The sequence below is a fragment of the Sus scrofa genome, chromosome X (genome assembly GCF_054392235.1).
Source record: "Sus scrofa isolate SSC_HxYL_T2T_F1_AM1 chromosome X, Sscrofa_HxYL_maternal_Yorkshire_Landrace_v2.0, whole genome shotgun sequence".
Lineage (NCBI taxonomy): Eukaryota > Metazoa > Chordata > Mammalia > Artiodactyla > Suidae > Sus > Sus scrofa.
The window spans coordinates 97440797-97468257 of NC_139401.1; the positions used below are offsets into that span (position 1 = coordinate 97440797).

The 27461-nt window shown below is 39.4% G+C and overlaps 1 protein-coding gene across 3 annotated transcripts in view; it reads left to right on the forward strand.

Annotated features, from left to right (window-relative positions):
* The first annotated feature begins 437 nt into the window (after nucleotides 1-437).
* The window catches only part of TBC1D8B (TBC1 domain family member 8B), a 73708-nt gene continuing 46684 nt past the window's right edge, over nucleotides 438-27461 (forward strand). Inside the window, exons 1-6 of one of the 3 annotated variants that reach the window (XM_003135293.6) lie at nucleotides 438-732; nucleotides 17284-17394; nucleotides 20841-20959; nucleotides 21604-21829; nucleotides 23493-23733; nucleotides 27153-27360. In XM_003135293.6, coding sequence (XP_003135341.2) covers nucleotides 603-732; nucleotides 17284-17394; nucleotides 20841-20959; nucleotides 21604-21829; nucleotides 23493-23733; nucleotides 27153-27360 — 1035 coding nt within the window. In that variant the 5' untranslated portion in view covers nucleotides 438-602. The remainder of the gene's footprint in view (nucleotides 733-17283; nucleotides 17395-20840; nucleotides 20960-21603; nucleotides 21830-23492; nucleotides 23734-27152; nucleotides 27361-27461) is intronic. The other 2 variants (XM_085008040.1, XM_085008041.1) reach the window with 2 other exon arrangements.

Here is a 27461-nt window from a genome sequence, read left to right on the forward strand (position 1 = left end):
GAGGCATTGTACGTGAAATCGCTTTAGTACATAGTAAGAGTTCATTAAACGTTGGTTGCCGCTGCTGCTCCTTCCCAGAATAGCCGTCCGTTACTCCCAAATTCCGGAAAATTTGTATTCTACAGTTTAACACCTCGGCTGTAAAATGATGAAAAGAAACAACAGTTTTATACCCGGGACTCACTCATTTGACACAAAACCGTTTTAAACTTTCCATAGGCAAAATCCACTTAACTGGTGGCGGGACCCGCTTTGAAAGCACTCCCACCTAGTTCTCACCCCCTGTGGATTGTGGGAAGTGTAGTCCTGCGCTGCTGATGCTTGGATACAGAAAAACGGGGAGAAAACTACAACTCCCAGAAGGGAAAGAAACGGGACTATTTCCCAGTCGGGCGGTAGCGCTGTGGGAGGGAATTGGCAATCTCTCTGCCTACGTGGGAGAGAAGGGAGGGTTGGGGGAAGTGTGGAAAACCAGAATCTGAGCGGCTGCCGCCTGAGGCGGATTTGGTGGGAGGAGAAGTAGAGGGAAGGAAACGGGTGGAGGGGGTGAGGTGAGGAGGGCATCTGGGTCGCTGCCCCCGGGCGGCACAAAGTTCTTCGCTATGTGGCTGAAGCCCGAGGAAGTGCTCCTGAAAAATGCGCTGAAGCTGTGGCTGATGGAAAGGTCCAACGACTACTTCGTGCTGCAGCGGCGTCGGGGCTACGGAGAGGAAGGCGGAGGGGGACTCACAGGTAAGCAGTGGCCATTGCCCCCCATCTCGCCTCGGGGCAGTGTTTGCTGGTCCTTAAAAGGTGGTGAGGGAGTCAGTTACTAGTCGCCGCCCCGTGCCCAGTGCTAAACCCTGGGCGCTGGGGGTGACGGAGGGGCACTAGGGTTCTTCTCCCGCCACCTTTCGGTCCCCTCATCGAGTCCCGAGAACGCCTCCCCGGATCGGTTGTCGCTCCTTGAGTGGGACCGGAAAAGGGAGGAGGAGTTCTTTCTGAGGCTAGGGAACAATCCGAGGTAAAGGAGGGGGTTCTTTCTGAGGCTGAGTACCTGCCCTGTCGCTTCCCATGGGGGAGGGGGCTGGTGACGAGCGTTAGACGTGGGCAGGTCGCATTTTGGCAGGTGACTAGGGCAGGCTCGCAGTTGTGGACTTAACTTTTTTTCACCCCCCTCCATAGATCATCACCACCCGGGCCGGAGTCGGGGGGCGGTAATTGTGTGGGAGGGGGGATGATGAGGAGACAAGGAGGCGCTCCAGTCCTATCTCGAGGGATCCACATCAAATGAGAGAATAGGGAGTCCGGGGCAGGGGAGGGCGAGAGGTAGGTCTCAGAATTGCTGACACCCCACCCCCACCCCGATTTAGCATCTTCCTCTTTGTTGCCAAGTTTTCTGTGCTTGGGATCCCCTCCCAAAGAAACTGTCGTAATTCATTTCTCTTTAGAATTTGGCGCTGCCCTTTCTTTCAAAGCCAAGGTTGTAAGCAAACCATTTAAACAAACGGAAGTTTCTCTTCCCGCCTAATCCATCCTGCCTTCACTTTGATTTACAGATCAAGAACTCTATCTGGGTCAAAGGTGTAAAGCCTCCAAGGAATTTGGTTTTGAGACCAGTCGTCTAGGGCATGGGCATTGAAAGTTTTGGTCGTCGGGGAGATCAGAGCTTTTTTCGTGACAGTTTCTCCTTTGGTATTGTGGCCTTGAAGTGATGGACCAGGCTTAACTAAGCAGCGAGAAGGAATGGGAAGAACGAGTCCCAAAACCTGCATTTTAGTCCCATCCTTAATCTCTGGTTGAATGACATTCGACAAATTCTTTCATTTACTCAAACTTAAGCACCTACTATGTGCCGCATGGAATGCTAGGGCACAAAGATGATTAAGATTCAGTTCCCTGCCTTTAAAGTACTCATAATCTGGATAAGTGGTAGAGGGCCGGGTTTGGGGGAAGTAACCAGCAAACCATGCAAATTATAAATATAACCCATAACTACTAAACCAAGCAAATTGTAATTAGAATCAAATAACTGAAAGATTGTGTCAAGCTTCACAGAGGAGATGACATTGCTTTTTCTCTCCTGTTAAATGGTGTCTACCTCAGAGTTGAGAGGATAAAATGAAAGATAATAAATAGGTGCCAAATCAGTGTGTGTTGTTGAGATGGTGATGAACATGTGCTGTTATTTTCTTTTTTTCTAAACACCCGCAGTGTGGAGAGAATTCTGAGGTTCTGTGGGACATTAAAAAAAAAAAATCCTGCAAGACCCATTCATCCTATCCAGCTTCTAAAAAGGCTTTCTTGAAAATACAGCGACAAGAATTGCCTCATTGATCACATTTTGGTGTTCTCCTGTGGCACAGCAGGTTAAGATCTGGCGTCACTGCAGCGGCTTGGGTCACTGCTGTGGTGCAGGTTTCTTCCACATGCCCCTGGGTCGGGTCGGCCTAAAACCAACCAACCAACCAACCAAAAACCCCCAAAAACTCACCCCCCAAATGCTTCACATTTTGTCCTTTTCTGATTTTCAAAAATTACAAATATTGTTGTGCAGAGGAGTCTTTCCATTTAATAGATGGCTATGTTTTCCAGATTAAAATTTGAGAATCAATGTTCATAGTTACCCAGTTATATAATTTATCCACTTGAGTCCATTGAGAACAGATCAGAATATATTTAAAATAGATGTTCCAGCTCGGGGTCACAGCATATTTCGGTTCCCCATAACTCTACTTGACCAGAATCTTCCTGGTGCTCTTGCTCACATTTACCAAATAAATGTGTTTCACTTTATACAACTGTGTTCCTGGAAAGGAATAGGTAAATCAGATTTTTGAGGATCCAGCCCTGTTATATAGTAGTAAATGTTTTGTTTTTTTTTTTTTTACTTGTTGCACATTTCCTTTAAATAACTGTTTTCTGTGTTTGGTTTTTCATTTGACCTGCTTTCTTAAAGCATGGATCAGTTTCTTGTACCAATTTCTTATCTCTGTCCCACTCCCATTTACTCTAGCTCCATCTCTCTAGATTAAGTGCTTTGTCTGAAGAAATAAGCCAAGATTTCTGCCACACCTGTGTGTTGAGAATAGCCAGAGCCCCGTTTTTGTGCTCCATTTGTATGTCTGCATTTTCGCTTTACCTGTGGTATTGTCAAGATGCTTGAAATTACCACATGAGAGGGGCCACTATATTTCATGTAAATTAAATAAAATGCATCAGAATGAAGCAAATAGACATTTTTAAGGTTTGTTTAGTTCTCTTTGGTCCAGAGCAAAAATGTGTACTGATTTTCATGGCTGCTCAATTACTGTATTCTTACTTAAAATTATGAAGCCAAGAGCGTTGCTGTGCTTTACCACAAATCTACGTTTGCATTAGCTCTCATAGGAGTTTGTGCGCCAACATAAGCTTGCCTTTGTCCATTTTGTTTGCTAAAATCCAGTGTTAGGTGCTCCTCCTTTAAAAGATTCATTTATACATTTTGCTTTAATGAAGAAAAGATAATGACCATCTAGAAATGTTAATAGTTGTACTTTCTTTAAGATTTCATTTCTTGGCCATGTGATAATTGGCAGTAAGGACCAGCAATGTAATGACTTTAGTTATGAACTTGGTGAAGTTCGTTGGCCTTTTTAAAATTCTAATAATGGAATTGGAGCAACAGAGAATCCTAGAATGGTTATAGCAGGAGGCTAATTTGGAAGTTAGAATTCTGAAGGCCTTTTCTAAATTTCTGAAACACTTCTAGTGGATATCTGATAGATTACTAAGGATTTGCCTAGCTTTATCTTAATTGTCCCGGTTCACAACAGGGTGGAGTATCTTGTGAGTTTTGTTATACATAAGATTATTTTTCAGATAAAGTGGTTTTCACTTAAGAGAAGTAATTCACCCTTCTGGTTTTTTGCAGTTACCTTTTATTATTGCTTGTTCCTCCTGGCTGGTAGGGTGATGACTTTTCTCTGGCACCTAAATTTAGCACCTAGCTTTATGTAATTAAAAATAATTTATGCATATTTGGCTTATTAAGCACAAATCAACAATTTGCTCTGCTTGGCAGATGGGAGCCACTACATGAGTGAAATTATGGGGCTACATTCTATTAAGTACACTAGTATATGGGACTTAGGAAAATTTGCCAATTAGGAAGCTTTAATCTAGATAGTTTGTTGAGAGTATTTTACTCTTGAATTTTTCCATATATGAATAGTGTAAGCAGGTTCTTGTGTGTTGGATTGACAGTCCCTCTCAGACTTCATTTTTTTTTTGTCTTTTTGTCATTTTTTAGGGCTGCACCCTCGGCATATGGAGGTTCGCAGGGTAGGGGTCTAATTAGAGCCATAGCTGCCGGCCTACGCCAGCCACAGCAATGCGGAATCCGAGCCACATCTGTAATATTTGCTGTCAAGTAGATTTCATTCTAATAAAAGACTAAGAAGTGATGACACTTGAGTTCCCACTGTGGCAAAGTGGATTAAGAACCTGCCTACAAGAGTTCCTGTGGTGGCTTAGCAGAAACGAGTCCGACTAGGAACCATGAGGTTGCAGGTTTGATCCCTGGCCTCACTCAGTGGGTTAAGGATCCGGCGTGGCTGTGAGCTGTGGTGTAGGTTGCAGACGCGGCTCAGATCCCGAGTTGCTGTGGCTCTGGTGTAGGCCGGCAGCTACAGCTCTGATTCAGCCCCTAGCTTGGGAACCTCCATATGCCGTGGATGTGGCCCTAAAAGGACAAAAAAAGACCAAAAAAACCCCAAAAACCCAAAGAAAACACCTGTCTGCAGCAGTTTGGCTCACTGGGGAGACACAGGTTTGATCCCTGGCCCGAGCAGTGGATTAAAGGATCCGCCAGTAGCTGGGATTCAGTCCCTGGCCCAGGAACTTCCATATGCTGCAGGTGCAGCCAAAAAAATAAAAAAATAAAAATAAATAAATAAAGCAATGCCACTGACCATCCTTAATTTTTCAAAACCTACAGAGCTGTTCTCTATCATTCAAAGAGATCTCTAAAGGTGACTTTTTACTTGATTTCACGTGGATCAAAGTGTTCCAGGGAAGGAACTGAGCACAGTGTAATTTACCCTTCTCAGGGGTTAGCATGTGAGATTTTAATGAGTGAACTACAAGCACAACTCTGCAAATAACACATATATCACCTTGCCCAGTAATTCTACTTACCCCATTAACCCTGCTTCCTTTATTTTCCCGATTCTTTAATATTTTTGTGTGCCTATTCAATTGTAATTATTTTGTAAAGGCTTTGTTTTGTCACTTGTAAAATGGGAACAAAACTTATCTTTCCTATCTCACGGGCATTTTTATGAGTCAAATGAGTTTTGGAACCCATGAGCAACTATATAAACATTTAACATTCCCTTATCTATTAATGAAGGAATAAGATGTTAAGTGCCATTTCCTGTGCCTGAAGATCAAATAGGGTCTAAATTTGTAGCATTTTATTGCTTTTATGTTAGAAAATCTGCCCAGTTTTCCACCTTTTGCTGCTGCTATATGAGCACAAAAGATAAGAATAAATCTTGGAGTTCCCGTCATGGCACAGGGGTTAATGAATCCAACTAGGAACCATGAGGTTGCAGGTTCCATCCCTGGCCTTACTCAGTGGGTTAAGGATCCAGCATTGCCGTGAGCTGTGGTGTAGGTCGCAGATGCGGCTCTGATCTCGATCCCGAGTTGCTGTGACTGTAGTGTAGGCAGACAGCAACAGCTCCGATTCAACCCCTAGCCTGGGAACTTGCATATGCCTCGGGAGTGACCCAAGAAATGGCAAAAAGACAAAAAAAGAACAAAAACAGAAACAAAAAACAAAAAACAAGAATAAATCCTTAATCTGATGGTACAAGATATATTCATTCAACACATAATTACTGAGTGCCTTCTGAAAAATCCAGCACTCTTTTAGGTGCTAGAGATAACAGCAGTGAGCAAAACCAAAATACCTTTTCTCATGGGGCTAACATTCTAGTTGAGGGAGACAAATAAATAATATATAGCTACTTAAAAAAAAAAAAAAGGAGTTCCTCTTGTGGCTCAATGGTAAGGAACCCGACTAGTATCCATGAGGATGCAGGTTCGATCCCTGGCCTCGATCAGTGGGTTAAGGATCCGGTGTTGCCGTGAGCTGTGGTGTAGGATGCAGACGCAGCTCGGATCCCGAATTGCTGTGGCTGTGGTGTAGGCAGACAGCAACAGCTCCGATTTGACCCCTACCCTGGAACCTCCATATGCTGAGAGTGTGGCCCTAAAAAGAAGACAAAAAAATATATGGCTGCTGGTGGTAATCAATACAAAAAAAAAATCAAATAAGGTATAGTATTAAAGAGAGTAGGGATTCGGTATTTTAGATAAATTTGGTCCAGGAAGCCTTCTTCAAGGTGACCTATGAACACAGACCAGAGGAACTAGAGTGTATGAGCCAAGCAGATATTTGGGAGCAGAGTGAATATACATAATTCTGGCTAGGAATTTTGCTGTGAAGGGAAGCAGAAAAATGTGTGGTAGCTGGCTACTGTCCTGTGTACTTGATACACAGCCATGAATAAAACAGAAATAGTGTCTACCCTCACAGGTTTTATAATCTGATGGGACAGAAAAATAATAAACAAGAAAGCAAGGGAATATGTAATTACTGGGATAGTCAATAATAATATCAGCCTGGTTCGAGTGGCTCATACATAGTCGTGCACGAGGAGTATTTGAAACTCCCAAAGCGATTTTCCAGGCCCAGGATCTGGTGTAATGTGTGCTTATCCAATGTCCTGTTAAATAATACAAAGATTTCCTAAAAGCAGTGATTAATAACAATAGGTGGTATTCTAGTGGCAGAATTCCAAGGTGACATCTGTGGAGCAACTTGCCAAAAACCCATTTGGATTGTTCTTTAATTAAATAAGCCATCTCTCAGCACTAACGATATCTGGAATGTGGTTTGGTGGAGAGAACTGGGGAGGACATTCTAAGTGGGAGGAATGATACGATAGTGCAAAAGCAAAAGATGGCATTTGTTGGGGACACAGAAAGTACTCCAGATTCATATATTTGTGGTTAAAAATATGAGACCCAAGGTATAGTGCCCTGAGCAACTAGAAAAGTTGTTGAAGAGCAATGCCCTCATCAACAAAAGAGGAAAACCTAGGAAATCTGAGTTAGAAAATTAAAGGGACCTGAGAATTAAACCTTTGTTGTTTGTCTCCACTGCCCTTTCAACTCCAACCTAGATGGTCTTGTTTTTTACTTTCTTACTCCAGTATAAAAAAAAGTGACTTTTTAAAACAAGATAATCACATTTGTTGATTTTTATCATTATAGTAGTTGTCCTCTTGTTTAAACTAACCAAAATCATGGCCAGGTTTAGTTCCTTTTTTTCTTTTTTTTTTTTTGGCTATGTAAGGCCGGACCTGCAGCATATGGAGGTTCCCAGGCTAGGGGGGTCCAATCGGAGCTACAGCTGCCGGCCTACACCACAGCCACAGCCACGCCAGGTCCAAGCCACATCTTCGACCTACACCACAGCTCACGACAATGCCGGATCTTTAACCCACTGAGTGAGGCCAGGGATCAAACCTGCAACCTCATGGTTCCTAGTCAGATTCATTTCCACTGCGCCACGACGGGAACTCCTCTAAATAATGTTTTTAAAGTACTGTACTATATATAAATTTATTCTTTTGCTGCCACACTTGGTTTTTACTTTGCACCTAGGAATTCAGATGTATTTTCTTTAATTTTCTGAGGGCTACTCTTTTTGTACATTGACGCATAAGTCTTAAAGTGTATTAAGGCGCTGTAAATAAAGACGGTAAACAATTCTCATATTTCTTATGTTTTAATCCTTAGATGGTTCTAATCTTTAGCTGAGTTTGATCGGTAATTCATGTATTCTTTTTTTCCCCACATGACATTGTAATCTGCCATTTTTGGCATCAATTACTTACCTTTAAAAAATTCTAAATCCTTTAATGAAACATAGATTTCAGTTAGGGAAGGAAATGAGTGCTTACATAGATCCAGCTTTCAAGTAAATGTCTTTAAAGGAATACAGCGAGAAGGAAAACAGGACAAAAGAATTATTAACTGTTTTCCAAAGCTGGCAGCTTTCAAAATGTCAACGGTGGCTATCCGATTATTATCAAATAAGCATTCACAGTCTTGTTTTAAGGATTTACATCTGGTAGCAAAAGCAGTAAACAGGAAAACCTACAGCCTCTACTGAGAACACTGCTTTCTCCTCTCTTTCCTACTAAGTATGTTGTCAGTTTACTAATTACTTTGTTCATTAACATTTAATGAACTTGAGATTATAAAAAATTCAGTGAAGAAGGTGTACTTGTTTGACTTGGTAAACGTGGCAACTTAAGACAGGATACAGAATCCACTCTAAAGTTCCAGCAGTCATTTCTTTGGCTAAAATTTATAATCAAACATTTTACTTAGAATGGAAATTAAATCTTGTTTGTATTAGGAAGTTCATTTTAATGACACTTCTGCAGCTCAGGCAGTGTTGCCTTACATAGTGTCCTCAATTTAGTTTACAAGCAGAAAGAGCCACTTGTCAAATGAAAGTGTACTAAACTAGTGCATTGATAATGAGTACCATCTTCAAGAGTTGGCTATTTTATAGTATCCCTTCCTCCAAAACTCAGCCCTTGGACCTACTCGTTCGTCATTATCATTAACATAATGTAAAAAAGGAATGTTTATCAATTTTGCAGATGTCTGAAAGTCGAAAGAGACAATTAATACCATAGATCAGTTTTCTCAACACTGGCTGCATGTTAGAGTCAACTGAGAACCTTTTATACAAACTAAATGATCCTGGAGTATGTATGGGTAAAATGATACGATATCTGGGATTTACTTTAAAATACTCTAGGAGGGGAGTTTCCATTGTGGCTCAGCAGGTTAAGAACCCGACTAGGGAGTTCCCGTCGTGGCGCAGTGGTTGACGAATCCGACTAGGAACCATGAGGTTGTGGGTTCGGTCCCTGCCCTTGCTCAGTGGGTTAAGGATCCGGCGTGGCCGTGAGCTGTGGTGTAGGTTGCAGACGTGGCTTGGATCCCGCGTTGCTGTGGCTGTGGTGTAGGCTGGCAGCTACAGCTCCGATTCGACCCCTAGCCTGGGAACCTCCATATGCCACGGGAGTGGCCCAAGAAATGGCAAAAAGACAAAAAAAAATTAAAAATAAAAAAATAAAATAAAATAAAAAGAACCTGACTAGTATCCAGGAGGATGGGGGTCGATCCCTAGCCTTGCTCAGTGGGTTAAGGATCGGCATAGGTTGCAGATGCGGCTCAGATCTGGTGTTGTGGCTGTCATAAGCTAGCAGCTGCAGCTCAGATTCTACCCCTAGCCCAGGAACTTCCATATGCCGCAGGTATGGCCTTAAAAAGAAAAAAAAAAATACGCTAAGAGGGACAAATAATAGAAGATGATAAAATGTTGATATTTTTGAAGTTTGGTGATGGCACATAGAAGTATTAGTATATTATTCTCTTTTTGAAAATTTTTATAATACTAACTTAAGGAAAAAAATAGAAGACCTGGGCCATATCCCAGATGAATTAAATTAGAATCTCCAGGCTTTAATAGTTTTAAAAGTTAAGCTTGAGTAGTTTTTAAACTCCTCCAAATGATTCAGATTTGCGTTTAGGGTTGAGAATCACCATCATAGAAGATAAAAATCTAGATTCAGAAAGATCTGGACAAGTTAAAATACACAGTTGAAATCAGTGAGATAAAATTTAACAGGGGTAAATGTAAACTTCATTTAATCGGTTTTTTAAAATCAGCTGTACAGGACAGAGACTACCTAGGTTGGTGCTTTTATTTGTGAAAAAGATCAAAGCAGGTTAGTTGATCACAATCTTAGTATGGTGATGATATGATGTATGACTAAAACTAATATGATTGTTCACTATATTAATAGAACCATGTAGCCCACAATATTAAAAAAAAAAACCGGAGTTCCTGTCGTGGCGCAGTGGTTAACGAATCCAACTAGGAACCATGAGGTTGCGGGTTCGGTCCCTGCCCTTGCTCAGTGGGTTAACGATCTGGCGTTGCCGTGAGCTGTGGTGTAGGTTGCAGACGCGGCTCGGATCCTGCGTTGCTGTGGCTCTGGCGTAGGCCGGGGACTACAGCTCCGATTCGACCCCTAGCCTGGGAACCTCCATATGCCGCGGGAGCGGCCCAAGAAATAGCAACAACAACAACAAAAGACAAAAAAAAAAAACAAAAAAAAACCTTGCATTTGTTCAGATCTTATCTAGTATTTAGGTTTGAATGACACATTTTATAAGAGGCTTTGGCAAATACATATGTTAAGAGAATGGTTGAAGAAATAAGAAGCCCAGACAATCATATAACAAACATGTGAAAGAACTAGGTATATTTTAAGCTAGGAGAAGAGAAGAATAACAAAGGTGAAAGAAGATAACTATAATCATAGTGTTTGAAGACCTATCATGTTGAATAGAGCATTTATTTTGTATTTGTCCCAAAGTTGCAAGGCAGTAGCATTTTACTTATCCTAAGAAAGACCTTCCTTTTTCTTTGTTTTCTAAATGCGTTAAGAAATAACTTTATTTTTCTATCTTAAAAGTTAAAAAATGTACATTGGAAAATTTTTAGAAAAATATGTATAGGTATAAAAAGAAACTAATGATCACTCATCATCCTGCTGCCCAGAGATAACCACTGAAACCAGGACTGGCTACCTAATGTGTATGGCCCAATGCAAAATGAAAATGCAGGGCTCTTTGTTCAAAAATTAAGAATTTTTTTTTTTTGGTCTTTTTGTCTTTTAGGGCCACACCCATGGCATATGGAGGTTTCCAGGCTATGGGTCCAATTGGAGCTGTGGCCTCTGGCTTACGCCACAGCCACAGCAACACCAGATCTGAGCAGTGTCTGCGACCTACGCCACAGCTCAGGGCAACTCCTGAACCCACTGAGCGAGGCCAGGGATTGAACCCACATCCTCATGTTTCCTAGTCAGATTCGTTTCTGCTGCACCACGATGGAAACCCCCCCAAAATTAAGAATTTTATTTTTATTTATTTATAATATTTTTAAGGCCACACCCATTGCATATGGAAGGTCCCAGGCTAGGGATCGAATCAGAGCTGCAGCCGCTGGCCTACACCACAGCCACAGCAGTGCTAGATCTGAGCCACATCTGTGACCTACACCGCAGCTCACGGCAATGCCGGCCACATCTTTAATCTACTGAGCGAGGACAGGGATTGAACCCACATCCTTATGGATAATAGTAGAGTTCGTTACTGCTGAGCCACAACGGAAACTCCAAAAATTAAGAATGCTAAGATGGTGAGAGAGAAGTATTAAAATAGCAAGCATGGGAGGTCCTGTCATGGCACAGCGGAAATGAATCCAACTAGGAACCATGAGGTTTCGAGTTCGATCCCTGGCCTCACTCAGTGGGTTAAGGATCTGGCGTTGCTGTGAGCTATGGTGGTCTCAGGCGTGGCTTGGATCCTGCATTGCTGTGGCTGTGGCGTAGGCAGGCGGCTACAGCTCCGATTCGACCCCTGGCCTAGGAACCTCCATATGCCACAGGTGAGGCCCTAGAAAGACAAAAAGACAAAAAATAAATAAATTTTAAAAATAATAAAATAAAGTATACAGCATGGAGCCCTTCTAAGCACGAGGCCCTATTGGCAAGTCATGAAGCCAAACTTTACTGTAATATCTGTATATATACAGTTCAACCTTGAACAATGCAGGGTTTGAACTGCTTAGGTCCACCTTTATGTGGGGTTTTCTTTCTTTTTCTTTTAATCTTGTTTTTTTTTTTTTTCCCACTGTACAGCAAGGGGGTCGGGTTATCCTTACATGTATACATTGCAATTGCATTTTTCCCCCACCCTTTCTTCTGTTGCAACATGAGTATCTAGACATAGTTCTAATCTTGTTTTTTTTAATGAAAAAATTTATTGGACTATAGGTGACTTACAATGTTGTATTAGTTTCAGGTGTACAGCAATGTGAGTCAGTTATACATAAAAATATATCCATTCTTCTTTCTCATCCAGGTTATTGCAAACTATTGAGTAGATTTTCCTGTGCTATGCAGCCAGTTCTTATTAATCATCTACTTTATACAGTCGTGTGTATATGTTATTCCCACCCTCCCTCCCCACAATGGTTTCACCTCTGGTACCATAAGATTGGTTTTGAAATCTGAGTTTGTTTCTGTTTTATAAATAAGTTCTTTTATGTCATTTTATTAGATTCCACATATAAGTGATATCATATATTTGTCTTTTTCTGACTTCACTCAGTATGATAATCTCTAGGTCCATCCATATTGCTGCAAATGGCATTATTTCATTCTTTTTATGGCTGAATAATATTACATTGTGGGTTTTTTTCCCCAATAAATACAATAGTACTACATGATCCGCAGTTTTTTTTAATGAATTTTTTTACATTTATAGTTGTACAATGATCATCACAACCAAATTTTATAGCATTTCCATCCTAAACCCCCAGCACATCCCCCTACCCCACAACCTATCTCATTTGGAAACCGTAAGTTTTTCAAAGTCTGTGAGTCAATATCTGTTTTGCAAAGAAGTTTACTGTGTTCTTTTTTTAGATTCCACATGCAAATGATACCATATGATGTTGGTGTCTCACTGTCTGACTTCACTTAGCATGATAATTTCTAGATCCATCCACGTTGCTGCAAATGCGATTTCTTTCCTTTCAATGGCTGAGTAATATTCCATTGTGTATATGTACCACATCTTATTTAGCCACTCCTCTGTCAATGGACATTTAGGTTCTTCCATGTCTTGGCTATAGTATATAGTGCTGCAGTGAATATTGGAATACATGTATCTTTTCCAAGGATGCAGAACTGCAGATAATGGATGGCCAACTATGGAGTTACATGCAGATTTTTGACTGCATGGGTGTTGACGCACCTAACTTCTTCATTGTTCAAGGGTCATCTGTAAAATATTTTTTTCAGCAAATTTCCATAGACATTATAATCACAGGTACTACGCTTTTGTCTAAGAAGTGTGTCTCCTTCCTTTTTTTTCTTTTCTTTTTTTTGGTCTTTTTGGGGCCGCACCCACAGCATATGGAAGTTCCCAGGTTAGGGATCAAATTGGAGCTGTAGCTGCCAGCCTACACCACAGCCACAGCAACGCCAGGACTGAGCCATGTATGTAACCTACACTGCAGCTCACAGAAATGCTGGATCCTTAACCCACTGAGCAAGGCCAGGGATTGAACCCATGTCCTCAGGGATGCTAGTTGGATTCATTACTGCTGAGCCACAACAGGAACTCCAAAAATATTTTAGAAATAACTTTCTAATTAGTAGAAATTCACACCAATGGCTGCCTTGGGGAGAACTCTGTAGTTAAAAAGGAAAAAGCTGGGCTTACTTTGAGGAATACTATAGAGTAGATAAACGTATGTCATTGGATTACATAAACTGCTAGGATAGTTTTCATCTCTGATGTCAGTGGTGCTTTATCTCTATCCATCCAAAAATAAGTGGTTCATGAACAATAATTATTACCTAGGACTTCCCGTGTGGCTCGAAGCATAACTACTCGGCATTGCTTCTGCACTGGCTGTGGCTTGACTCCTGGCTCGGGAACTTCCATATGCTGCAGGTGCGGCCACTTGTTTAAAAATAATAATAATTGGAGTTCCCATCATGGCGCAGTGGTTAACGAATCTGACTAGGAACCATGAGGTTTCGGGTTCGATCCCTGGCCTTGCTCAATGGGTTAAGGATCTGGTGTTGCCGTGAGCTGTGGTGTAGGTCGAAGTTGAGGCTCGCATCCTGCATTGCTGTGGCTGTGGCGTAGGCCGGTGGCTATAGCTCTGATTAGACCCCTAGCCTGGGAACCTCCCATGGGTACAGCCCAAGAAAAGGCAAAAAGACAAAATAATAATAATAATAGTAATTATTATTATTGTTGTTGTTATTACCTGAAAATGCCCGTTGTTGTTTTTTTTTTTAATAATAGAACCTTGGTTTATATCTTTTTTTTTTTTTTTTTTGTCTTTTGTCTTTTTAGGGCCCAAACTGCGGCATATGGAGATTCCCAGGCTAGGTGTCCAATCAGAGCTACAGCCACCACCCTACACCAGAGCCACAGCAACTCGGGATCTGAACCACAGCCATGACCTACACCACAGCTCCCGCAATGCCGGATCCTTAATCCGCTGAACGAGGCCAGGGATCGAACCCTCCTCTTCATGGATGCTAGTCGGGTTCGTTAACCCATGAGCCATGACGGGAAATCCCTCCATCTTGCTTTTTATCTTGCTGTGTCATTTAATAAAAAGTATTTCACACCAATTATGATGATGAGTTTCCTTCCGAAGTCTGTTGCTACTTACATGGCAGGATGCTACCAAAACCACATAGACCTTTAGTAGGGTCTAGAACTTTGATACTTTACTCAGTTATAGATCTTCAAAGGATGATTTGAATTTCTTGATATTTTAAAATCTCTTGTTCTAGCATGCAGCTGATAGACAGTTTCTACTCTCTTCCCAATTTAGTACTGCTGTAGAACTGCCCATGTGTAGGCTTAAATGAACTTGAGTGTTCAGTCTGTCAGATGATAAACCTATATGAATACGGAAAAGCAACCCAAAGTTGTCTGTCTCCTTGTACACTTAGAACTTAGACATTGGCACATATTAATTCCTAAATGACTTGCAGGGACATGATTATAGCTTTAATGAGCTGGAAGCCTTCCTCAAGTGACTGGGAATGTATTCTAGCACTAGCTTCCAAATTATTGCATGGTTTTACACTAACTGCCTGATTTAAAACACTTAACAAAAACTGAACAATTTCCCTTCTGAATAGCACAAGGCACTTAAAATCTTGCAAACATTTCGGTTGCAAAAAAGAAAAAAAGCTTTCATGCCAGTGATTTTGACTGCTTTGTCCCCAGTTGCAAACTTTCTATCAAAGAACTAATTGTTGTTCTGTTACCCAGGAATGATTATCTGTGGCTTCTCTTTCCTCTCTCACGCATCCACACTCCCACTGTTAACTTCCAGCTGAAAACTTTTCTTTACCTCTTTGTTCTTTTTCCCATTCTTGTAATACTGCTTTTCTAGTGTATATAAAAAAAAAGGACATACAATTCGAGCTACTTTTATTTAAAATATGGTAAAGGGGAAACAAGTGATTTTCCTTGCAAATTTGAAAACACTTTTTTGAAAGCTTTTTTAGAATTTAAGTTCTTGGAAGGTAAATCCTGCAGCTAAAACAGTGCGGTGTTTAATGAATGCTTTTATTTGAACTTATAATCCCTTTATTTTGACAATTTTGTCAAGTTTTTACATGTTCAGACATTTGTACACATAATTCCATTTTTTCAACCTGAGGATAGTTGCCTCTTTTGTTTGTCTTGTACTACTACTCTTTTATCTTTTCGAGTATTTTCACTTTATCATCTTCAAACTGAGAACATTCTCCTTTTTTTTTGCATTTCCTGAATAATTTCAATAACATTGCTCTGAAGCGGCCATCTGGATATGTTTAGCTCCCACTTTTCTTTCTTTATCTTTGACCAACTCCCACTTTTCTTACTTTATCCTTGATCTCTGAGGCAGATCTCCAATTCTCACAGCCACTTTTTTTCAGGCTGAAAGTGATAGAATTATTTTACCTTTTCCCTCCACATCCTCCAGTAATTCCCTCATCATTAGTTGGCATATAATCTCTTCCTCTGTCTCTCCTCCTCATTCCCATTATCTCTTCCCCGGTACCATCTTTCATAATATTTGTCTGGATGTTCATATTGCTTTTTCTTAGTCTTCAAACCATATTATAGCTTTTTTCATATCAGATTTCTTTGCTGTATAATCTGCACAGGTTATGATTGCCATAATATTCATTCTTTATACTTTACTATCAAAACCTTCTGTCAGATTGCTAATTGATATTAATGCTGCATTTGTGACCCCTGTGTTTTACTTTCTACCAATTCCTACATCTACTCTCCCACTCTTTCCTTTCAGCTGAGCCAAATTTCCCTTTATTTTTTTTGTTCCTTCTCCTACTCTTCTAATCTACCTCCCTCTATGTTTATGACTTCCTACCTCACATCTGCCAATTTACCTATATTCTCATTCAAAGCTTGCTTGAAATCTTAACTCCTTTCAAGTGGGTAAAGGCAGGAAAACAGCCAAAGACCTGTTTTATAATTGATTTTTTTCCCTCAAAAGTCTGTATGCTAAATCAAAGAGGGATGTCTCATAAAGTAAAACCAACACTCAACCAATCAAAGCTTTCAGAAAAGGAAGGTAGATTTATGTATTTCAGCCATGTCATTGATACAGTTAAGTCAACAAATTTTGCTCCTGCTGTGTCCAGCAATGTGTTAAAAGTTAGGGATGCAAACCTGGAGGTAGAAGACATTATTTTTGTCCTCAGAGAACTAATAATCTATAAGGAGGCAAGATTTAATATGCGAGAAGCACTTAGAAAGTAGTTGTAACAAGCAGCCTAATAATCAAAATGCTAGGTTGTGTCATATAGACTTTAAGTGCTGTAAGTAATCAGAGGCAATGGAAGGCATAATTGCCTGGAATTGCCAGTGAAGATTTCGTGGGACAATTGGGTCTTGAAGAAAATGTAGAATGTGGATTAGCTAGACTGGGCTACAAGACTTGCCTTTGCAGTTCTAGGTAAAAAGAGACTTGCTGAGCAGACTTTAAGGGAGAAATTAGCTGTTTAAGGAAACAGCGAACTTTATTTTAGGGAGGAGTAGGAAATATCAGATGATTAAATTGAAACTAAGTGATCAAAACCTTGAATTCCAGATTGAGAATTCATGTCAAAAAGAAAATCCCTTTACCTAAGCCTTTTAATTAATCAAGGTTTTTATCTTGTTTAAATACCCAATGTTTTCTTATATAATAATAGTGTTAACTAACATTGAGTGTTTTACTATGTGTTAAGCATTGCTCTAAGTGTTTTCATCTTTACAACCACCTTTTGTGGTCGGCTCCATTTTTACCACCTTATTTTACAATTGAGGACGAAGGAAAGGTAAGTACAGCTGGCTCAAATGGACACAAGAAAATACCAGAGCCAGAATTCAAACCTAGGTAATCTCTGGTACCAGAATCTACATTCTTATCTGTTCTATACACAATCTTGTAAAGTAGATAAATAAGTGCTGCAAATATATCATGAGGCTTAGACAGCTGAACGTGACTTATTCTTTTATTGAAAGATATTTTTTTCAATAGTCTCTTTATTACAACAGGACTTCTGGTTGGGACTCTTGATTCAGTCTTAGACTCTACTGCTAAAGTAGCTCCATTTCGTATCCTACACCAAACACCAGATTCTCAAGTTTACCTGTCAATTGCATGTGGTGAGTATGATTTTCAAAACATAGATTTCAAACTAAATAAGGACACTAAGAAATTGAATATTTAAATTTATTTATACTCTCCAGTTATTTTGATTTAGAAATGAGTTAAATGCGCAACTCTGCTTTGAGAAACTAGAAAGATATCTATTTATTTAAGAAGGATTACAGATTATTATTATTTTTTTAAATCCATCAATGTGAGGGACATGAAGCATATGTTCTAACAGCGCTGATTCTGAGCAAATTTTTTTTAATGATTCTTATTTTTTCCATTATAGTTGGTTTACAGTGTTCTGAGCAAATTTTGGTCAGTGCTACTGCTGTAGGACTCTTTTCTTCAACTTGCCTCTCCTGCTTAACCCAACTGCTTAGGAAGATGAGAATTTCCCCGTGAAGTACTTTGTTTCATCTCTAATAACTCAAATGAGGAGAATCAAACTCAAAATCTAAAGGTTGAGCCCTAAGAAAACATAAGCCTGAAAAACTGAAGCCTTTTTTTTCCTCCGGAGTTTTTTGTTTTTTTGGTGGGGGAAGTACACTCTTGGTATATGGAAGTTCCTGGGCTAGGGGTCAAATTGGAGCTGTAGCTGCAGCCTATGCCACAGTTACAGCAATGCAGGATCCAAGCAGCATCTGTGGCCCGCACCGCAGCTCACGGCCACACCAGATCCCTGACCCACTGAGCAAGGCCAGGGATCGAACCCACATCCTCATGGACACTAGCTGGATTCGTTTCTGCTGTGCCACAACAGGGACTCCCTTTCTTTTTGGCTTTTTAGGGCCACACTGGTGGCATATGGAAGCTCCCAGGCTAGGGGTTGAATCGGAGCTACAGCTGCCAGCCTATGCCACTGCCACAACAATGTAGGATCTCAGCCACGTCCATGACCTATACCACAGCTCACAGCAAGGCCAGATCCCCAACCTGCTTAATGAGGCCGGGGATTGAACCCATGTCCTCATGGATACTAGTCGGTTTCATCACCACTGAGCCATGACAGGAACTCCATGGAGCCTTTTTATGTACCTACTTTCTTATAAAAGGCATCCTTGAAATATGAAAGGGTATCTTACAGGTAATGCTATATATTTATCCACGCTACGGTGGTTCAGATGCTTCTACACATATCTATTGTGGTAGAAGAGGAATTAGGATGATTCTTCCTAACAAAGCAACTCAAAATTAATGACAGTTTGTTACTTGTTTTATGATGGTATTATAGTGTTAATCTAAATTGGAATCTGAGATGTATGGCTTTTTTAATATTGAAAGGCTGCCTTTTTCTTTTTCTCTCTTCTTTCCCCTCTTCTCAGTAAGATTCAAAAAAAAGCATGTGGGAGTTCCCATCGTGGCTCAGTGGTTAACAAACCCGACTAGTATCCATGAGGATGCGGGTTCGATCCCTGGCCTTGCTCAGTAGGGTAAGGATCTGGCGTTGCCGTGAGCTGTGGTGTAGGTTGAAGACACAGCTCAGATCCTGTGTTGCTGTGGCTGTGGTGTAGGGCGGCAGCTACAGCTCCTATTTGACCCCTAACCAGGGAACTTCCATATGCCATGGTGCAGCCCTAAAAAAAGACAAAAAAACAAAAACAAAAACAAACAAACAAAAAAACACATGTGAATGTCTGAACAGTTCACATGTATAAACATAAAGTATACAATTAATTTTTTAACAATATGTGTGGCTTGTTTTTTGTATTTTTCTACTTTTCCTTTAGAGTTCCTGGTGAGTGTTTTATCCTGGCTCTTTTAAACTGAATGCCTTGGAGTTCCCATTGTGGCACAGCAGAAATGAATCCGACTAATAACCATGAGGTTGAGGGTTCGATCCCTGGCCTTGATAAGTGGGTTAAGGATCTGGTGTTGCTGTGAGCTGTGGTGTAGGTCATAGACATGGCTCAGATCCTGTGTTGCTGTGACTGTGGTGTAGGCCGACAGCTGTAGCTCTGATTCGACCCCTAGCCTGGGAACCTCCATATGCCAAGAGTGTGGCCCTAAAAAGCAAAAAAAAAAAAGAATAAAAGAATGCCATTTAAACTAAATGAAGAAGATATTATACCTGCTGACAACCTCAACTCTAAATCTAGTTGGTAGAAATTATCTAGAAAAAAATGTCCTTTTTACTTAAGAAAAAGCATGATGGTATAACTTATTCCCTCAAATTAACCTGATACAGAAATATAGTAGTTACCAACTAATGAAACTTCTTTATACCTAAAGGACCAAAATAAAGGCCTTAAAAATTTCCCCCTGGCTTTTATTTGTGGTTCCTTAAAGAAGGATATTATACATTCTGTGATGACTTTAGTAATGAACACAATTCTAACTGAATTATGGGAAATAGACAATTTCGCAGTGTCAGTAAATTTTTTTAAGGTCTCCCTCTCCAAGTATCATAAAACATGCTTAGAAGTCAAGACATTTCTTTTGAATGAGATTTGTATAATCTGTAGTACTGTAGATATATTAAAGATACATGGGTTATAGGAGGAAATTGACAGACAATGAAATGTTCTTCAAGCCAAAGCCACTCAGAGCTAACTGTAGTATTTAACTTTCAGTAAGCCACCCAACACTCATTCAACAGACTGTATGGATTTAACCTTGCTACAGGATTTCTAAACTCTTTTCATAAAATTTGTTGAAGTTGACTAGGCCTTTTACTGAAAGAGTTGACTCTGAGCAAAGGCTTCATACTTTCTGAGATAGAGTTGTGACAAGTGAAATTCATGTGTATACCTTGTGCATAGGATTAGTCATGTGCATGCTACTTTCAGTCACAGAGATAGGCACAGTACTAATTATATTATTTGAGGGCCAAAGTTTAAATTATGTATATTTATATTCTATATTCTGTATGTATATTTATATTCTATATATTCTCTTAAAAGAACTGGTTGCCTTAGGTACCAGTTACTGGCACCTTGTTTTCAGAATTTTATATCTTTTTTCATGAGTTTTGTTTTCTCCACTTTCATGAAATATCTTATTCTCTCAATTTATAATGAAAAATAGTGTTCATACCCACATATTGGGATGAAATAGAGAATAAAAGTAATATCCCTGTTCCTTTATGATGATTGTTTTTAAAAATGAGCAAATATAATTTTATTTCTTTTTAAACCAAGCTTATAAATATCAAGAGCATTTTTTTTACTTTTTATTAAAGTATAGTTGATTTACAATGTTGTTGCTGTATAGCAAAGTGAATCGGTCATACATATATTTCATTTTTTTTTATATTATTTTCCATTATTGTCTATCCCAGGAGATTGGATATAGTTCCCTGTGCTATACAGTAGGACCTTATTGTTATCCATTCTTTATGTAATGGTTTGCATCTCCTAACCCCAAACTCCCAGTTCATCCCATTCCCTTCCTCCAAGAGCAGTTTTTTGTGTGTGGAGATTCTTTGAGTATTTCATTCTCTTTTATTATTAATCAGGAGCCAACAGAGAAGAAATAACCAAACATTGGGAATGGTTAGAACAAAATATCATGAAGACTCTATCTGTGTTTGATTCAAATGAAGATATTACTAATTTTGTACAAGGAAAGATAAGAGTAAGTGGCATGGATATATTTTGTAGATGGAATACTAAAATGTTTGACCCTCTTTTTGGGAATCAAAGCTACGTGGAAGGTCCTGGTTTTACTGGCACCTTTCAGGGTTGGCTGGAGTATACGAATGAATATCAGAATCAGAACTAAAAAAAAATTATACTTAGTGGTTAGTCTTCGGTGCCCTTGTGAGTACTCTTAGGGATATTTTCATTTCCCTCATTTCCAAACTGAGTTTGGAGTTTGAATGAACCCTTCACTCAATCAAATGATTATTTAGCACCTATATTTGTGGTAGTTTCTTGTGAGGCATTAGAAAAAGTGTAATTATAGGAGTTTTCTGTGGCACAGTGGGTTAAGGATCTGGCATTGTCACTGCAGTGGCTTGGGTCACTGCTGTGACATGGGTTCCATCCCTGGCCTGGGAACTTCCACATGCCACTGGCATGGCCAAAAAAAAAATCCTAATTACAAAATTAAAGAAAATCTGCTCACCTCTGCCCTAAGAGATGTATGTATACATATGTGTATGTGATATGTATCTGTGTGGCTATACACAGGTTTATTCAACTAATTGTTTAAATATGTGAAATAATTTTTACTGGTAGTTACTTACTAATTTTCCAAAAATATCTTGTCTTCTTTAGGGATTAATTGCTGAAGAGGGAAAGCATTCCTTTGCAAAAGAAGATGATCCTGAGAAATTTCGAGAAGCCCTTTTGAAATTTGAAAAATGTTTTGGTTTACCAGAGCAGGAAAAGTTAGTGACCTATTACTCATGCAGTTATTGGAAAGGACGAGTTCCTTGTCAGGGTTGGCTGTATCTTAGCACCAACTTCCTGAGCTTCTATTCTTTTTTGTTGGGATCAGAAAGTAAGTGGTTTCTATTGCTTCCTGTGACTTTGAACTTGCAGACTGACCTATCAGCTCTGTGGTGGTGTTAGGTGGTGTATAAAGTGATTAGATAGATATTAAGGGTAATTAAACTGTACATTTAAAAGTTCACTTCACCTAGGGAACAAATCCTTTTAAGACTGGTTGCTTGACATAGGAACCATTAGAATTTTGTAAAGAATGCCTTGCATATTATAGGAAGCAAATGAATATTAAACTATGATGGTGATCTGGCATATTAACTCTTATCTTTCTTTTTCTTTTTTTTTTATGGCCACGCCCATGGCATATGGACGTTCTAGGCCAGGAATTGAATCTGAGCCACAGCTGTGACCCATGCCGAAGCTGTAGCAAAACCAGATCCTTTGGAGTTCCTGTTGAGGTGCAGTGGAAACGAATCTGACTAGGAACCATGAGGTTGCAGGTTCAATCCCTGGCCTCGCTCAGTGGGTTAAGGATCTGGAGTTGCTGTGGCTGTGGCCTCTACCCTGGGAACCTCCATATGCCACGAGCGCAGCCCTAAAAAGACAAAAAGACAAAACAAAAACAAAAAAAAAACCCCACCAGATCCTTTAACCCACTGTGCCAGGCTGGGGATTGAGCCACTGAAGTTGGATTTTATTTTATTTTATTTTATTTTATTTATTTATTTACTTATTTTGCTTTTTAGGACCACACCTGTGGCATGTAGAAGTTACCAGGCTAGGGAATCAATCGGAGCTGCATCTGTGACCTACACTGCAGCTTGCAGCAACACGGGATCCTTAACCCACTGAGCAAGGCCAGGGATCAAGCCTGCATCCTCATGGACACTGTCGGGTTCTTAACCCACTGAGCCACAACAGGAACTCCAGCAGTTGGATTCTTAACCCACTATGCTACAGTGGGAACTCCTTTTTCTCTTGTTCTAAATTACCTACTTTCTTCAATCTATGTTTTCATTTTAATCCTTGTTCTGTTTTTTTTGTTTGTTTGGTTGGTTTTTTTTTTTTTTTTTTTTTTGTCTTTCTGCCATTTCTTGGGCCGCTCCCATGGCATATGGGATGTTCCCAGGCTAGGGGTCTAATCGGAGCTGTAGCTGCCAGCCTATGCCAGAGCCACAGCAACGCGGGATCCGAGCCGCGTCTGCAACCTACACCACAGCTCAGGGCAACGCCGGATCGTTAACCCACTGAGCAAGGGCAGGGATCGAACCCGCAACCTCATGGTTCCTAGTCGGATTTGTTAACCACTGCACCACAATGGGAACTCCCTTAATCCTGTTTTAAACATACAATATAAATTTAGTAACCATAGTCCCTAATGGCTCACAGCTACAAAGAAGAATCGAACAGTACTGTTCATAGCACATGTATAGCTTTTACATCAATGGTTATATAATTGTGTAAATTTATATATCAAATTTAATATATGATTTAAATATCATATCAGAGAAAAATTTTAAATTGTCTATCTTTAGAATCACCAGTTGCTGTATGTTCATTGCTATGCTTCAAAATTTTAACTAATCTTGAACTCTAAAGTATGTTAGTTGTTCTGAGAATTTTTCAAGTGGTTAACTATTGTTTTGAAAGATCCAATTGATAAATATTAATCAACATTGAGAAAGTTAATCATATCTGCTTATAACTGCTGTTTACAGTAAAACTCATTATCTCCTGGGATGCAGTTTCAAAACTTGAAAAGACTTCAAATGTCATACTGACAGAGAGTATTCATGTGTGTTCGCAAGGAGAGAATCACTACTTTTCAATGTTTTTGCATATTAACCAAACATACCTTCTTATGGAACAGCTGGCAAACTATGCCATAAAAAGAATTTTTGATAAGGAAACATTTGATAATGATCCAATCCTTGATGATCCTCTACAAATCACTAAAAGGTATTCAAAGTTTAATTAATATTTACTTTTTAAAGTATTGTTTGACCAAAGAATGGTAGTCTTAAATAGCATTAAAAGTTAGCTGTTCTTGTTGTATGATAATTTTTCTTTGAGGTAATCATTGATGTGTGTTTTTCTTTTTTCTTTCTTCCTTTTTTTTTGGGGGGGGGGCGCACCACGGCACACGGAAGTCCCCAGGTCAGCTATTGAACCCAAGCCACAGCAGTGACAATACTGAATCCTTAACCCCTAGGCCACCAGGGAATTCCTGATGTGTGGGTTTGTTTTTTGCTTTTTTTTTTTTTAGTTCATTCATGCGTGTTTCACAAATAGTATCCTCCCCATGAAATTTAATTGTAAGAAGTGATGGAAGTTAAGTTTGAAAATTATTTCTTTAGATCTCAGTAGGATTTGTTCTGGAGTGCTTTTAGAAGCATAGAGATTTTTTATGTGTGTGCACGGTTAGTTCGAGGAATAGCCTAGATAATTTTAGGTCTGAAATTGTTAAATGTATTATTTATTTATTGCCTTTAGGACTATACTCGTCGCACATGGAGGTTGCCAGGCCAGAGGTCGAATTGGAGCCACAGTCGCTGGCCTACACCACAGCCACAGCAACACCAGATCCAAGCCACGTCTGCGACCTACACCCCAGCTCAGGGCAATGCTGGATCCTTAACCCACTGAGCGAGGCCAGGGATCAAACCTGCATCCTCATGGATCCTGGTCAGATACGTTTCCGCTGATCCGTGATGGGAACTCCTATTGTTTATTTTTAAACGTAATTTATACACAGTTTCATTTTTTAATATAAGGGTAAGTTAGTAGAGTCGGTGGAACATGGGCTTTAGGATGAGAGTAGAGCAACTCTGGGACAAGTCATAATCTCTCAGGACCTCAGTTTCTCATCATTTGTACCTCAGAGAGCACTTGTGAGGAATGAGCAATATAATGAGTGAAAGCACTTTGTAAAATTTAAAGCACTAGATAAATATTAATCATTTTTAGCGTCCGCATCAGAAGTATCTGTCTGAAAGCTGTTTGCTACTATATTTGGTTTGCTGGAGGGGCCCAGAGCCCTTTCATCCTGCTCAACACTCAGCACAGTTGACTGAAATGAGTATGCCAAAGGGGAGGGAGAGCAGAGAGAATCCAGAAATAGCTGGTGAGAGCCGCTTCTGGCAAGAAGGATAAGGGTCTAGACTGTATGGGAAAGTGTAAAGAAGAGGAACCTAAGCCGCAATCCTATGGATAGACCAGAACAAGTGACCTGGAGGGTTGTGTGATTGCTACATAGCCCTAACTGAGTGCAGTTGTTTCTCTTGCCTATTCTTAAACCATTCCTAACATCTATATACATAAGAATTCCTTTGTGAGCCTTCTTGCATTTCTGCAAATAGATTAGCAATGTGAATTTTTTTTAACACCTTATCACCAAAATTAGGTCCTAGTATGCATGATTTATAAATAGAACTCTGTAAGGATTAAGAATCATTTATGTTATATTATAGTGAGACATTTGTTTTTATAGGTTGTTTCTTTTTTTTTTGTTTTTTGTTTTTTGGGATTTTTTGTTTGTTTGTTTGTTTTTGTTTTTGTTTTTCAGGGCTGCACTCTCAGCATAAGGAGGTTGCCAGGCTAGGGGGCTAATCAGAGCTACAGCTGCCGACCTACACCATAGCCACAGCAATGGCAGATCTGAGCTGCATCTGCAACCTATACCCCAGCTCACGGCAATGCCAGATCCTTAACCGGCTGAGCGAGGCCAGGGATCGAAGCCAAAACCTCATGGTTCCTAGTCAGATTGGTTTATGCTGCGCCACAACGGGAACTCCTACAGGTTGTTTCTTGACTGGCCACCATAAACATAAACTTTTTAGCCATTTTATTTCCCTTAAAATAGCCTAAAAGGCCATCTATCAATGAGTTATTCATTACCAAGTCTGTATTTAAATGAGGTATAGGAAATTGATTTTTGTCTATGTGCGTTTTTAAAGAGCCTATTGAAAATTACCTAAATCCTGTTTTTGTAGTAAGTTAAAAAGAGCAATATCTTATTTAGACTTTGTCTCCAAATGGCCTTTTTCTAAAATGGGTATCTTTATTGCTTCAGCTTATTATTTTAAAAAATATGTATTCTATAATTTAAACAACACAGAAGCATAATAATAATAGCTAAATAACAGGCCTTTTAATGCATGAATTAAAAAATATTTTCCAAAAACATGAATGGGACTAAACATATATTGTTTGATAAATTTTTTTCCTCGTAAAATAATATATCATGGGTATCTCTTCATTCATATAAAGAGATCTTATCCTATCCTTTTAAATAATAGTAAAATAATCCACCAAACTACAATTTAAGTGAGGTAAAAATTAATGTGGTTTTCTTTTCATATTTATCAAAATTATTTTTGAAAGATGTGAACTACCACATATTGCTGGAAGGATAAATTTAGTTTTAACTTTGTTGGCTTTGAGTTAGAACTTGCATAATATACTTACTATCCCAGATGGTATTGCTGCTTAGCACAAGTGTTTAGTGCCTTTAGAAAAATTGTACTATTTTAAGCAATTGTTTTTTTATTTATATATTTATGTAGCAGTTAACAAGTCATCTGTATTTATTGACACTCATCCTGTGCCCAATACTATGCAAGCATGCTGTTTTATCTTGCCTCTACTTTGAATTTTTTAAACATTTGAAGTTTTGCTTCACTTAATTTTAATGTTATTATTATTTGCTTTTTAGGGCTGCACCTGCAGCATATGGAAGTTCTCAGGCTAGGGGTCAAATCAGAGTTACAGCTGCCAGCCTATACCACAGCTACTGCAACGCCAGATCCAAGCCACGTCTGTGACCTACACCACAGCTCACGGCAATGCCGGATCGCTGACCCACTGAGCAAGGCTGATCGAATCTGCAATCCTCATGGATGCTAGTTGGATTCATTTCTGCTGTGCCTTAATGGGAACTCCATTAATATTATTTTATGTACTATTGTTCCCATCAAAATTTTGATGCCATAACTTTCCATTATTTTATTTTGTTTGAACTGGGTAACTCTTGATTTTCTGATAACCAGGTGGAAAAATTATTGACTGCCAAGATTGGCTTTAGCCATATTCATATACTATGAATATATAATAATATAGTAATCCCCCAGCAAATCACTCCTTAGCAGATGTCATCTCTAACTTTTGTGCATTGTAATCTACTAATAATACAAAATGGGAGCACAAACAAAATGAATTTGTTAGGAGTTAGTGTGTTTATTCCATTTCATAATTTGTTGAAGAGCATAGCATGTAGTATTTAATCATTCTGCTTTACAGTGCACTTAGAAGAATCAATATAGACATGTGTACACTTTAGAAGTCGTCATTTGAGCCCCCTTTTTTTTTCTTTCCTGTAGAGGTCTGGAAAATCGAGCCCACAGCGAGCAGTTTAATGCCTTTTTTAGGCTGCCCAAAGAAGAGACTTTGAAAGAAGTACATGAATGTTTCTTATGGGTACCATTCAGCCACTTCAACACTCACGGAAAAATGTGCATCTCAGAAAATTATATCTGCTTTGCTAGCCAGGATGGCAATCTATGTAGTGTAATTATTCCATTACGAGAGGTAAAATAAATTTGGTTAAATATTGGTTTTTAGCTCGAAAATGTTATCATTCACAGAGTAAAATAGCCTTTTAATTCTGTAAATTATTAAAAACTCAGTTA